Source organism: Pteropus vampyrus, unplaced genomic scaffold (genome assembly GCF_000151845.1).
Source record: "Pteropus vampyrus isolate Shadow unplaced genomic scaffold, Pvam_2.0 Scaffold193, whole genome shotgun sequence".
In the NCBI taxonomy this organism is placed as follows: Eukaryota; Metazoa; Chordata; class Mammalia; order Chiroptera; family Pteropodidae; genus Pteropus; species Pteropus vampyrus.
In genome coordinates this window covers 2,394,746-2,410,088 of record NW_011888974.1, presented here as the reverse complement: position 1 = coordinate 2,410,088, position 15,343 = coordinate 2,394,746, and the positions used below count along the sequence as shown (strand labels likewise).

General features: G+C 46.5%; 1 protein-coding gene across 1 annotated transcript in view; it reads left to right on the top strand.

The window, feature by feature from the left end:
* Nucleotides 1-15,343, top strand: part of CUX1 (cut like homeobox 1) — a 286,591-nt gene that overhangs the window by 189,629 nt on the left and 81,619 nt on the right. The window contains exons 11-12 of the mRNA XM_023537497.1: nucleotides 4,867-4,971; nucleotides 10,972-11,160. Coding sequence (XP_023393265.1) covers nucleotides 4,867-4,971; nucleotides 10,972-11,160 — 294 coding nt within the window. The remainder of the gene's footprint in view (nucleotides 1-4,866; nucleotides 4,972-10,971; nucleotides 11,161-15,343) is intronic.

Below are 15,343 nucleotides of genomic sequence, written 5' to 3'. Positions count from 1 at the left end.
CCTAGCTCTGGTCAAGGGAAGGGGTCGGGCTTTTTCATGGCTGAGCTTGGAGTCTGACAGGAGGGAAGTTCGCTCTCAGTTCTGACTTTCCAGAGGTGCCTAAAGCTGCCACTGAAGGCAGTGATCTCCTTGTCACCAGAGCAGTGCAGGCAGATACAGGCCAACCCTCACTTGAGAGTATGAGATGGGATCAGGCACAGAGTGAACAGAAATAGGAATTGAACTAAATGACTGAATGGATTGACAAGGACGACTCAACAGAGAGAAAAACTCCCTGAGCAGACATGAGGAAGATGGGCATGGTGAGCTCTGGTTGGGTGCTCCAGGCCTTTCTGTAAAGCCAGAACCAGGAGGCACAGGGAGGGAGAGTAGGCCTATGGGAAGGAATCCATCCAGATGTGTAGAGGGCCTCCTCCCAAGAACAGTGGAGAATCACAGGTGAGAGTAAGGTCAGATTTGAGATCTGGGAGGATCACTCTGGCTAAGCATTGGAGAACATATGGGAGTAGAAAGACCAGAAGCCAGGGCAGCGATAAGAAGCTATCGTAGTAGATCAAGGCAAAGATGGCATGGGCCTGAAATGAGGCCATCCCGGTAGAGGTGAGGCAGAGGTGGGCTGGGCCGGAGGAGAGTACAGGGAGGCGCACACCAGTGCAGGCACAGCCAGGCATCTGGTTCAGCTGCCTTTCCCATCAGGGCAGATCTCCAGGAGGAACAATTTACTAGTTCATTGTCATATAACATTATTTTTCCACTAGGTTTATAGTCAGAATGTTCTACCGAGATGTGAAGCTCTATTTGATTGCTAAAATATTTGTGTTTCTATTGTGGAGAAGTGGAAGAGTCATCTGCAACCTACTGCCTATCAGGTCCAGGTCTCATTTGCACCTGTTTGTTAAACTTCAAGGCAGTTGCATTAATACTCATTTTCTGAATTGATGACAGTAGAGGTTCAGAACTTTGGAGACTTCATGGGAAATAAGAAACCACAACTGTGCACTCTGCAACCACATGAAACCCTTTCTGTGGGCTTCATAGCTCCGTCAGCTTCTCTGGCTTCACCATCACCTGCCCCTCCTTCAGAGCAGTGCTGATTTGAGTTGCCAGGGCACAAAGCCACAGCAGGGGCAGGAGGAAGTCCTTTCAGTGAGTGGTCCTCCTGTAACCAGCCTGATTCTTGAGGAGCAGACTGTCCTCACAGAAGATCCTTCAGGTTGAGGTTAAGTTGGAAACGACAGCTTAACTTCACCAAAGAGGAGCCAAGTGTAGAGAAAGATGCAAAGAATAAAAAGAACTCAGAGCAAGGCGTGGCATTTTCTTTGACCAAGGTTTCTGTGTTCCTATAGGGAAGAATGGCTGGATTTGCATCCTAGCTCTCTATTTTCCACCCATGAGCAAATCCCCAGTCTTCCAGTACCTGTTTCCCCATGTATAGACTGAGGGCAATAATTCACACCTCTGAGAGAGCCCGCATTCATCAAACACTCTTTCATCCAGCAAATGTTTTCAGCACCTGTTGCAAGCACGCCCTTTTGGGGTACAGCCCATCCATGCGGACACCCTGTAGGTGCTAAGGAGGTGCAGGTTTCACCCGGACTCTTTGCAACTAAGCAAACCATGTCTGTGCTTCTGGTCACTCCTTGGGTCTCCTGGGAACCTTGGTTTCTCCACATAATAAATTGGACTCTCGGCCCAGGTCCAACAGGCCAGTGAGCCCTAGAGAGAGCCCCTGTGGCCACCCCTTGTGGCAGGAGGAGGACAGAAAATCTGCTCTTCTGGTTTTTCTGAAATTGTGGCTGAGGCTGTGACAGGCAGCATTTACATGGGTGGCCTTGGGATAGTTCCAGCTTTCAGCCTGGCCGACCTGAGAAAGAAATCTAAACCGGTATGTGCCAAGTCCCCAGAAACACAGGCAGCAGGTCTGAATGGGGACTTTGGTTGCCAACACAAGGCCAGCTTGGGACACATGGCAGTAAACTTCTTGATATAGCTTTCTGACCTCCCTCCTAGAGAATCACTGAGACGGAGTCACCTCAGGGCTCTAGCTTCTTCTTTACTTTCCCTGTGCTTCCAGCATTTACTCTCACTTCGTAGAAAAGTTCAGGAAGTAAGCAGCAGCTAGCAAGAGAAATCTACCAGGAGAGCAGCTCAGCCTTGGCAGGGTGCTGTTCTCATAATCTGGTGGCCACTGAATCACACCTGGAGCTGCCGCCAGCTGCCTGCTGAAGCCCTGGCCTTAGTCCCCAGGCTCTGCCTCTGGAGGGACAGGGGAGGTGGGTGGGATCCCGTCAGTGGAAACAGAATTGAGTGTCTCATAGCAGCCACATCTCTCTGTCTGGGGTTCCAGATCAGAACACAGCGCCAAAGCTTTCCACCTTCAGTCATTGATTTCAGTTCTAGAAACATGATTTTTATCTGATTAGACTGTGGTCATCCGGAAGATGGCAGACCTTGGAAACCATGGCGCTGACCCAGCACAGCACCCCCTTTCTTTCTGCCTCACTACCAAAGATGGGGCTAAATTTACAACTAAAGAATCTCCCTCTTTCAGCCATACTCAGGCCTGTTTTTATTTTTAATTGTTCAGCTTTGTCCATGTTTGGATGCTTCCATCATCTGCATGTAATTCCACCTCAACTTTTTTTATATATATATACTCAAGGTATAAATCCTAAATAAATAATATCAATCCTAAGCAATCACAAAGTTGCACTGGAGTAACCAAGTCAAGCCAAAATGTGATAAAAGGCTGTGACCACCATAGATAGGCCACAGAGCTACTCTGTACATGAATTTGGAGACTGAATAAAGTGCAGAAGCTTTGGAGAAATTATGCAAACTGAGGATGAGCTAGATCCCTTATTCTGTGAGCCACTGGCATTTGATGAGACGGCACTCTGCTCCGAACAGCTAAAGGCCCTCATGTGTTCCTCTCCTGGTCATGAACCCACTGCCTAGGTCTGCCTGTGCCCTGGTGGTTCCAAGAGCACTTCGGAGCCAGTGTTTCCAAGTGAGGCGGGCAGCGATGCTGTTCCTTGGCTGCTACCAGAACAGCTTCTCCACCAGGCTAAGAAACATTTTTCCTAGTCAAAGAGACTAGAACTATGTCAAAATGCACCTTATTCCTGGCAGAGTCAAGGAGATGTTATGCCCGAGGGTTTAGCTGACTAGAAAGCAAAGAGTAAACTCTTCAGTAATATGACATTTATCAGAAAAACGTGGACTGGCACATCTGAAAATAAACTGGGGAAAATTTTTTTCACTCAAGAGGAGACTTTCCTGCAGTTAGCATGAATTAGAAATCACCCCTGCCATCTTCGCCATGCGGGTCACATTGCTGCCTTTCCTGTTGGGTTTAGAGCAAAGAAGGTGGGAGTTGGCTGCTCGAGTACAGACAGGCTTGGCCAGGAGCCTGTGAATTTGATTGAGTGCAATTCCAAGAGCTCCCAGAGAAGCAGGGCAGGCGGCCACCAGCACCACCCTAGGCAGAAGTAACTGCTTTTAGAAATACCCTAAATTGTCTGTATGCGGAACAGATAGAGTCACACTGCCATCACGTGATCGCTTAAAGCTACCAAATCCATTCTTCATACAACTGGATTGATCAGCAAGTACTGAGGCATGCTAACTTCTTGTTTCTCTTTTTCGGTCTTTCTTAGCAATTAGTAGACACATGACATCACACCACAAAATGAGAAAACACAATATAGCCCTGCTCAGCCAGGCTTTTCTCATTAATCTTTTCTTTTAACTGAATGTAAGTCTAGTAGAATAAGCACGATACTTCTCAGTCCAATGTCAATTAGCTACCTTTCTTACCCATCTTAGAGTTTGGTCTCAATTATGATTATAAAATCAGGACAAGCCCATTAATAAAACACTTCTGAATGAGCTCTATGTACAAGTGCACTTCTGTAGATGTTAATCCTTGCAAGGTCCCTGAGAGGGAGGTGGTGTTCCCATTTTAGAGATGGGTAGGTGGAAGTTGAGTGAGCTTAGATAACTTCCCCTTCCCCTGGTCCCTCTGTCCCCAAACGCCCAACTCCTGCCCACTGCACCACAGTGCCCTCTCAGGTGGCAGGCACTGGAATGACCTACTCTCGCCATCCAGTGGGAAATCCTGATTTGCTATCCAGTGGTATTGGTTTCCCTGGCCAGGAATTACATGTAGGCGATGGAAGCGTCTGCCCATTCCTCTCTGGGCCTCTGTCCTGCAGTCAGCTCCATTCCTCTCCACACCCCAGTGGGCCTGGGCTGCCCTCCCGCCTCTGGCCCCAGATCGGCCTGCTGGTTGGAATGCCAGCATCGGCATTAGAAAACTTTGTCCGGTGAAGGGTTAACTATGTTGAAATAAGCCTGGCCCTCACAAAAGAAGTGGCATTTACACCCTGTACATTTATGGAAATACTTGCCGAAGGAAAACAACCACAACATTGTGCATGTTTTTAGGAAGAGAATGGCCAGAGTGTCTTTAATTCACTGTTTACCCGTGAGAATTACTCCCAGGAGTAATCCTGCAATAAAATCTTCTTGGTCTATGAGAATAGAAAGAAATTGAATCAAAAGACTCTATTTCCACTTGTATTTATTCAGTCTGGGAAATTCAGTGGGCCGGAGCATTACTATCAGCAGGGGATTCCTTGCTCCTAGCGTTAAATTACTGTCATAATCGCTCAATTATTTCTTCCTTGTACTGTTTAAAATAAAAATCCATCACATTCTATGTTTTTTTCTAGCATTTATTAGGTTGAGTGTTTAGGAAAATCAATTATAGTCAGTCAGGCATGAATTGATGAATGTTCTTGTAATAATTGTCAGTTGTTAAACTGAATGTACTTTCTCTCCTCACCCTTTCATTTCCTTCAGAGGGCAGAGGTGGCTCAGAGAGAGGCGGAGACCTTAAGGGAGCAGCTCTCGTCAGCCAATCACTCTCTCCAGCTGGCTTCGCAGATCCAGAAGGCGCCGGATGTGGTGGGTAGCTCGTCCCTGTGTGGACTCTGTCCGCCTGGCATCTGTGCCTCTGTGTTACAGCTGCTTTCTTCTTTTGCTTTTAAACATCCCCTTTTGGAATAACATTGTAAGCAATTACTGCTAACTTGGTAGGCAATACTTTTAACAATTTAGGGTTGGAACTTGTTCGAGTCAAAGGAAGAGTTTGCTGATTATGCATCGATGTTCTATGGTCAACATGATGCCCACCCAGTGTGGCGGTAGAGACAAGTCTCATCACCAAAGCGAGTGTATTCAGGGCTAGGCTTGTGCTGTGGCAGCTGGTGGATAGGTAGAGATCTGAAACTGGAGCTTTGCCAAAATTATGCAAGAAAATTGGAGGTTTGGTCTCCTCCTGAATGTTTCCTTCCAGAGTGAGAAAGAGTTGGGGGTGAGCTGGGAGGGCCAAAGTGGTATCAACGCAGCAACCCGCTCTGAGTCTGTGTAATCGCCGGAGTCTCACCTGCAGTGTGGGCGTCCAGGGGGAGCGAGGCACACATCCCAGTCCTTTTGCCTCTTGATTTTTTTCTCAGATTAATAAAAATTGCTCTTAGCTGGAACTTCCCCGGCTTGATCAAGGCAGCTGTGAGCTATTGGATTCCGGACTCTTTCCTGTGCAGTGATGTGGAGCAGCATGTAGTTGAGACATACCCCTGGGCTCAGACCCAGCTCTGCAATTTTCAGCTGTGTGATTTTGGGCACGTGACTTAGCCTTTCCTAAATCTCAGTTTCATCATCCGTAAAATGGGTTTTTACAAGGGTTCAGAAATGATGATGAGTAAAACCTGACAAATCATAAGTCCTTGGGAAACCTTAGCAGTTCCTTTCTGTGGATGGCATCATTATTTCTGATCCAGGAGCCCTAGTTTTGAAGCTTAGCTTTGTCACCAGCTCACTTACACACCTCAGGTAGTTAAACTTACTAGACCTCCGTCTAATGTGTGGAGTAAGGAGTAAGTGGTCCTGAAGTCCCTTCAGCTCTGACAGCCTGTGGTGAGAAGACTATACTCACAGGTGACCTTTCACTTAACAAAGAATTATAGAGCCCTCGCTGTGTGCCAGGACCCACAGCAGACACTGGGAGAGCAAGGAGGAACGAGCCAGGCCCTTCTCAGCACAGTCGAGTCAGGGAAACTTGGTGTCATAATAAATGCATTGTGAGTTTGACGTGTGTCAGTTTAACAGCAATTATTCCACCTAACCCATAAAGTGAGGTATTGTTATTTTTTATCTGTGGATGAAGAAATGGGAGCTTCGCGAATGTAAACCCTTGTCCCAGAGCGCTTGGCCCCAGTGGCCAAGCCAGGACTCAGCGATGGTACTCTGCCGCCTCAGACCGGGGCTTTTAAACTATTGCTCGGGAATGACTCTGAAGCAGAGTTTTAGTGTCAGGGCCCCCTTTGAGAATGGATTTTTGTTTTCTTTCTTCAAAGTGACATTAAACATGATTTAAGTGTCTCGAGATACAGAGGAAAGTTTTCCATTTAAGGAACCATCACGTCCTTTGTACTCCATGGACTTTGGTTTTAATTTTACCTGAAATGTGCCATGGCTCTGTCACCGTGCCCTCATCAAGTTTATCTGGACTGGACCCAGCGCCATAGTGGCAGGAAGCCCCCGTGGACGAAGTCAGTACGGCTTCTTCCAGCCTCTCTGGTCAATCCTGGTCCTCTAGAGAAAGTCGTTCATCCTAATGTGCCTAAATGCTTTGATTGAAAGGATTTCTGGCAGCATCCTGGACTGTAGCAACCAGAACATTTCAGGAAGAAATGAATGTTTTTGCAGGTAAAGTAAGCCGTGGATGCTAGGGGTGATTAAACTCTTCATCATCAGCTAAGTACACTGTTTACATGGCACGGGTTCAGTCTTCTGGGAGTGGCCCTGCCAAGGGCTCCCTTAAGTGTGCATTCCCACATAGTCAGTCAACTCCAGCCAGCCAGGGAGCAAGCACAGGAAACTGGGCCAGCGGGAAAATGTCTGTTGGGCTTGGCTGACAGAACTCGGCAGAGAAACAGTAGAGTCCATAGACCTAGCAAAGGCCAAAACCAACCTGTTGGGTGTCTTACCAGAATCGCCAGTTTGGGAAGGTGAGCCTCCACTCAGACAGTGTCTGCTCTGCATTAGGGGCTGTGCTGGGGCTTTCTGTGGTTACTTCATTTCTGCCTCATGACACCATGGTCATTAGAGGCAGGTTTGATTATCCTCATTTACAGGGAAGGGAACTGAGGCTCAGAGGAGTTAGGTAATTTGCCCAAAGTTACACAGCTAGAAAATGATCAAGGTAGCATTTAATCCTAAATGTGTCCTCCAAAATCCACTCCTTTCCCCATATCCAGCTATCCGAACTTCATGTGCATTAAATGGGACAGGATATATAAAGGTCCTTTGTCAGGTATTTACAAATATTATTAGTTCAGGGCTCTATCACACCAGGCTATCTCCTTGAACCTAAACACACTGTAATATTAGAAAATACACCTGTCTCACAGGTGAATCTATTGGGTACATAAACCGAATAGATTTTGCTTACTTTGGCCACTTGGTGTTGTCAGAAATAGAGGTCACAATGAAAGAGAGAAGTGAAGCTTCTTCCATTCCCTTATCTTTCCCCTGCTGGAGTAAGTAAAACTAAGATTAGCCTTGACTCAAGTATCTGTCTCATGGGCTGGGGGCCTAGGTACACCATCATTTCACAATGCTTCTGCATCTCATTCATGCTTAATATGAAAATGGCTGCAAGACAGAAGATCATTATCTGGCTTATTTCAGCCTCGATGTTCTAGTCTCAGTAGGAGGACTCACAAGAGTTACGCAACTTGTGATATTTCATGCAAGCAGGTTGGAAGAGAGGGGAGGCGAATGGGTTCAAAGGGACAAAGTTTAATGGGCTACTACCTCAATAACTCGTTTTTATGTTTATTTCTCCCTTTAGAAAAACACCCCCGCCACTATCATCATCTTAAGCCTTTTTTTTTTTTTTAATAATGTTTTTAGACCTTAGAAAGCATTCCCATGTGTTCTGTCCTGACTCCTGAGCCATAAGAGCCTCCATCTCCAAGACCCAGCCCTCATGAAGAATATAGGATGCCCTTATAGGCCCTGGAAGCCTGAAGTTGTGGGACAGACTCTCAGGACCTCGTTCTGATGCCCATAGGGACTTGTCAAACCAGAGAAAGTCAGTCCCTTCAGAGACAAGTCTTAGCCAGGGTCCTGACCTGGAACCCCCTTAGAATCACCAAGGAGTCCTGGACCCTTATCCACTCCCGCTAAACCACAGTCCCCAGGGCAGGGCTCAGGACCCATATATTTTCTAAAGCCCGAAGTAAATCAGATGCAGCTGAGTTGAGGCCTGCACAACACGAGGGAGCCTCTCTGTGGTCCTGGCCCTCTTTGAATCCATGGATGCTTCACCTCTCAGTAGGGACCTCAACAGCATCCGAGCTGCCTGACACTGACCTCCCTACCACTATAAAGGCTACCCCTCCTCTCAGTACCTGTTCACCCTGTCATACAACTTTTCGTCTTAGCTTGTGCCCTCAGACTAAGAAGGATATATTACCTCATCTCATTTAGCTTATGCAAACGTGAATGATTTTTGCCACTTTATAAATGAGGAATCTGTGGCCCAAGGTCAGCTTGCGGTTAGGCCACATTGGGCCCCAGGTGTTGAGCAGACGGCACTTTGGGACTGCCTATCCCCAGTCCCCATCCTGGGTTCAGGGTCAGCCCTGAAAGCTGCTGTTTTTATACATATATTATTTGAACCACTCGTCCCTGATATAGTGACTTATACTTGCCTGTCGAAAATCCCAGATCATTTTTCAGCTTGTTTTATCTATAGACTCTTTCCCTAAGAGTGCTTGAAACGGTTTTTATGGCTGGTATCCTTCAGGTTAGAAAATTGATAAATACATTAAATTAGATAACATGATTCAGTCTTTACCCACCATGAGACCGACCCGCCTGGATATCGATGCCATCGTGTCATCTGCCTGCCTCCACAAGTCCAGGCACCGCTGGTCACCCTTCTGAGCATTCACCATCAGGCACCAACATGCCTGCTCCTTGTTGAGCTGGCTTCTCAGCATCGGTCCCTCCTCATGCCCTGTTCCTTGCCCTTTCCAGCCTCCATACCCGTCTGTGGTGTCCCCACCCTGAAATGAATCCCCTCTTTCTTCTGACAAGATCTACTAGCCCTTTTCCTCTGTGCCCTTCTCTCCCTCCTCAGGGCTCACCTCCACATGCTTCTCTCACTGTCTTCTTAGGCGCTAACTTCCTGGCGTTGCTGGAGGACTTGTCTTAGGCCCCCTGATCTTGGTCCGGCCCAGTGTTTTATAGGGTGGTACTTCCCAAACTTTCTGTGGAGAAGGACAATTTTGTTTAGATTTTTAAATTTCCAATCTGTCACAGACCGTAGTTTTATAAAAGACAATAAAAATGTCACAGCAATGTCAAACTGCTATAAACATTTCTAAACACTCTCGATTTCTGTACTTGTCTCACTGTGTACTGGCAACGAACGGTTTGTGAATTGGCACCAGTCTGTGGAGCACACTCTGACCTGAACTGGTCTGGACAGTATGTGCCTTTTAAATAAACTGGCGGGAAAGCGCTCACTGGGGCCCCAGGGCCGTGTGTGGATCTGCCAGAAGTCAAGAGAAATGCAAATCTTATTTTATGATATTATACAAATCAAACAGAAAGGAATCACTTCTTTGCACACAAAACTTTATTTTTAAGTGGTAAAGGCCTTAATTTCCTAGGAGGGAGACTTGAAAAATTATTTCCCTGGGTGACTGGCTGTCCCAAGATGTGAAAACCTCAAGACAAGCATATCGTTACTGAAATGGCATGGCTGCCCCTGCCCACTGGGGCTGCCCCTGCCGCCATTTTCCACCCCAGTATAGGCAAGATCAAGACACGAACAGACGACAGAGAGGATAGTGGCATTCACTACTGCCGTGTGAGCTGCCCCAGGTCTCTGCTGTCACAGAGACTCAGGTAGTCCTATATTCCCCATCCCTGTCAGTCACACTTAGAAGTGCATCCGCCCTGCAGAAATGTTGCCAGAATCGTTCAGCAACCATTATTACTTTTAAAACTTAAAAAGTACTGCTTTAGTACTTAGAAAGTGGAATTATGGATTTGACTTTTTATTTTTTAAACCTTTTCCCTCTTTTGCAAATTTTCCTCAATGAGCAAATTGAGGGGAGGGGTGTTAGTTTTTTAGAACATGAATCATCAAAAGAATTTTTAAGGAGGGAACCCCAGATGTGCATCTTCCATATCTTTTAACTCTTGAAAATGCTGACTCTGAAAAATCAATTTGTCAGGCAATACCTCAGCATCTAGAGAGCTTAGTAATGAATCCAAAGGACATTGAATCTGTTTCGTGGGAGAAGATCCGAATGCTTTCAAACATCCAGAGCCTTCTCGTTTGGTATTCCCCTCGCTGGAGCACTCATCCCCCAGCCACCAGCAGGGCCCTTCCTGTCTCCTCCTGCAGATCTTTGTTCAAATATTACCGTCTCATGAGACTTTTCCTGATATCTTATTAAAAATCCCGAGTCCGACCCCATGCTCTCTCCCTGCTTCAGCTCTTCTGTGGCACTTAACACCACCCAAAACACTTTATGCTACTAATAAGTACATTTAATGAGTCTCACTCATCCTGCTAAATGGAAATGTGAAGAGAGGAATTCTGCCCTTTTGTCCATTGTTGCGTGCCTGATACACGGTGGGTCCTCTTAAATGTTTGTCGAACGGACAAATTCCAGTGGCAGCTCACCGTGCAGACAGAAAGGTGGTGTGGAGATGGCAGTCACGGGTCCGATCCAAGCAGAAGCAGGAAGTAATGCCTTACCGTGAGCTTACCATCCACATCCTCCCATCTGCCTGTTTTTGCCACAGGCGCCAACACAGCTAACCCCAAGCACCTGCCCAAGGCTGGTGCAGTTTTGTCATTTCCTTTCTCCTTCCCAGGAGCAGGCCATAGAGGTGCTGACCCGCTCCAGCCTGGAAGTTGAGTTGGCTGCCAAAGAGCGAGAGATCGCCCAGCTGGTGGAGGACGTGCAGAGACTCCAGGCCAGCCTCACCAAGCTGCGGGAGAACTCAGCCAGCCAGATCTCCCAGCTTGAGCAGCAGCTGAGTGCCAAGAACAGCACACTCAAAGTAAGGGCACTGGCGGGTAAGGGGGGTGCTGGATGCACACACACACGTACCCTCTGCCTTCCTCCACACGTGGCCCTGCGGGGAGCCCAGGGTCGGCTGGCACAGTGGTTCTGGCTCCCCACAAACACCCTGACACTTTTGCCTCCGGCACCTGGGATGCCCACTGGGTATAGTGACCATGGCAGGAGGCCTTGTCTCAGACTAGGTAGTCTCATTTTTGTGGTCTGCAAGGTAATGGTTAAAATTTGTTCACTTTTAAAAGCAAAAGCAACGGCTTAGATATTTCTTAGTCTGAGCTCCGACCATCAACAGAAGTTTTCCCTCCAGTGAGAACAGTATGACAAGGCACGAGGCTCCTATGGGCACCTCACTCATGAGTGTGGATATATAAGCTCCATCAGAGTTCTTCTTTGGAGGGCATCACGTCTGGAATTGTCAGCAACTATGGCAACCTTGGACCTCTGTGAGGTAGCTAGAAACAGCCCTGGAGCCCAAGCAGGGAAATGGACTTTGAACCTTCTGCCAGCTCCTGCCTGAATGGCACTTCTATCCCTTACATGCAGCACTTGGTGGAAACCCCCATCTTCAGTGCCCGCCCACCCATGGTGCTGCTGTACCACCTGAGAACTGGAGCCAACAGTGTGGACCTGGAGATTCTGTGTGCTTCTCGGGTGGGGTTGGAGTGGCTGTCAAGGCCTCAGGCCATCTATAGACACATGCTATCACTCCTGCTCGCCTGGCCCTCCCTGGCTCTTGGAGGAGGCGACGACCCAGCACACTGAAATTCAGGCTCTCCCTGTGCCCAAATGAAATGAAATGAAAGCGAGAGGTGCACTGAGGGCACATTTTCTCCAAGCCCTGTGGGTCGTGCTCTCAAGCCGCAGGGCCATTTTTTTGGTCCCTCAAGCCTGCGATGTACCGTAGCAGCCCAAAGTGTCATGTTACTTCAACACACAAGGCGTTCGTTCACACAGTCAGTCTCTTTCCTCCCAGATGGAGTCCCAGTTTCTCATAATTTTGTAGCCCAAATTCAAGACCCAGAACCCTTTTCATTGTATTTTTTTAAAATGATACTTTATTTAAGGTATTTGCAATCTGTTGAAGTTACTAGTATAATTTAAAGATAGTCCTGGGATCCTAGATTCATAACGTGTCAGAGCCAGAAGAGCCTCCTTGGAGTGTCTTGAAAATGAAGGGACAGGACCAGTGAGGGCAGGGGGCCCCAGCTCCCAGGCCAGACCTTCCCCTACTCTGCCATCGCTCCCCAGCCTGAGCAATGCCCACTCCTGCATGGCTCAGCATCCGTTTGTGGAGTGTGTGTGAATGAGTGTGTGAGTGACCGACTCATACAATGACCAAATATGGTCATTGTATACTAAATAAGGTAGATCAAATTAGTTATAAAAATGTTAGGATAACTTCTTATATAGAGTAATTTTAGAATGCAATTAGGCCCATTTGATTTTTTTTTTTTTTTTGAAATTTTTTTCTTCTCAACTCATGACCATGTTTTTGACCCAGTACTAAGTTCCCAGCAAGTCTGTCCTCTTGGCACTCACAGCTCTCATTAGTTTCTTCTTTGCTCTTTGGGGTGGGTTTCATCCACTGCCTGAGAAACTGCTGGGGTGCCTGAGCCCCTGTGGGGAGATAGTCCTGCCACTTGGGAAAGACAGTTGAGACCTGGTCACATTTCTCATCAACCATGGCATTTATTTCTCCAGTGTGTCTTTTTCTCTCATCAGCCTGCCCAGTGAGTACCAGTACTCATTTTTTATTTCTAGATTAAATCTAATTTTCTCATGTTATAGCCATTTCTGACCCTAGCACTGGCATTATTATTAGATAATTTGCCTTTCTCTCCTTTGTTACAGTTAAAGGGTTTGACTCAAATATATTCTGCATTCGACTACATGAGAGGGAGGCCATAGACCTAACATTTTTTATTATAGAGCAATTTCTTCTAAATCAGTTAAGGTTTTAATGTTTGCCTTCACAAAAAATGAAACAGAGTTTTCATAAATTAATGTTCTTTATCCGTATCTTGGGGGAATTCTTTAATACTGTGCAGTTAATGAAACAATTCGGCAATACTTCTTCCAAAATTATTGCTCCCTTATCTTCATCTGATCTAATAATCAAAACATATTCTCTAGTAACAAGACTTCTCTGATTTTAATTATCTTAACCCCTTGTTGCCAGGAGTGAAGATCTTCCTGATACCAAACCTTCACACAAAAGGCATTAGCCTTCCCCAAAGGAATAAGGTTAATTGAATGAGATACCTTCCCAGGGCTTTTTTTTTCCCCCTAATGTGTGTAATTTATAGTCTCAGATCTAAACTAAGCAGCGATACAATTATTAGGAAAATATTTTATGAATGAGACCTGTCAAATTGACAGCCTGATGCTTTTGCTACGGGGGTCTCTGACCCAGCAGTGGTGGCCACTCAGAAGGAACAGGGAATAGCACCCGAATTTCCTGGGGGCTCTCTTTTCCTTCTCCCTCCTTGCCCCCTCGACCCCCCACCCCCACCCCCAGTTTTTTCTTTCTTGGATCATGTTATCCAGCTTTTAGGACTCTGGGCACACTGTGTGGGGCTCGATCACATTAGGATCGGTTTGCAGATGCTACAGCTTCCAGCCGTTTCAGCATCTTGGAATTGTGAGTGGCTTTGCCATGAGCATTGACAATGGTCTTTGAGACAAACGCTAACGTGGTTAATGACAGTCACGATGGGGTGTGGAGGGTTGATCTCACAAGGGCAGAAAGCATAATGGGCAGAATCTTGAGATTATTGAGTCTTGAGCTTATGGGGGTTTCCTCCACCAGTACATTCTGGTGGTGCACTCCGTAGTGGAATAGATTTGGGGACTAATTGGTATGCCTTCTCCAGCACTTTGAAAGTCTCCATCTCTTTGCAGTTGATATTTCTTCCCTTTGCTTAGAAAACTGATTTGTAATTTTTTGAGGCTAAATTGACAGTTGGATGTTTACCAATCTTTCCTTGTGTTCCACTTTGTCAAGCCAAGTTCACCATAAACACATCACTCTCCACATATAGCATTACATCCTCTAACCTTTAAATAGACATGTAAACAGACTCAGAAGTAGAAGATATTTCTTCCTGCCTAATCTGACAAGTGCTCAAGCACAGCGCCACTTGTAAAGGATAATTCTGTATTCGTAATTAATGAAATAACCCAACTGCCATTACAAGGCTGCTATTTTTGATCTCTCTATTTTGTGGTCTTCTGTTGAAACACTTTAAAACAGAGGCAGTATAATTAGGCAGTCACCTGCATTGTGCTCACTATAGTACAGAAAATAATGCTACCAAAAGCTTCAATTTTAAATGGTATTTATGGGAAAGGCTAGCTAAAATAATTCCAGTCTCCCATAGGAAGAAATTATATTTTTGGGGAGGTGTATTCGAATCACCTGCTGGACTATCTCTAAACCACACTGTCTCCCAACCCTCTGCACTTGCACCCCACCTCCTAAGGTGCTCGTGGGTTCTCCTGACCAACTGTGGAGCATGCTGTGTCCCTCAGGAGGTTGGGATAGGGGGGAAAAAAAAAAAAAAGACTGATAGCTGCTTCTCTAGAGCCATTCAGTGCCTTTAATTCTGGACTCTGCTTCTTTGATTACATAAGTTCCCCCACCAAGCAGTGTGTTTACTCTGCACAGAGACTGCCCTTGATAATATTTTAACAAGCATCTTTATCGACATTTCAGTGTATAAAGCTCTAACATCCACATCCCATTTGACTCTCGCAGGGTGAACAGAAATGATGATGATCGCTACCTTGTGCAGGAAGTCACTGAGGTTAGGAGAGGCCACACCCTGTGGTGTCTAGCCCATGGCTATAGAGGAGAGGCCCGTGTATGTCCCTCCGCCGCACTCACCTACCTTCCACGAAGGGAGATTTAACCCGGGTGTCACGAGCAAGTTCTAATATCAGCATCTTGGTAACAGAGAGCCCAAAGCCGAGCTTCCCAGAGCCTTGTCCTGATTAGGTCTTAAAGGCACTGTGAACAGATTTGAGGAGAGGACAGAGTGAGCCATCTATAGGGAGGAGGAAGGGCGAAGGTGGCCCCATGTGAGGGGAGAACAGTGGAGGCAATCTTGACAAAAACCTGGCTACAGGCCTCAAGGCCTATGTTGTGATCGAGGTGAGAGCTA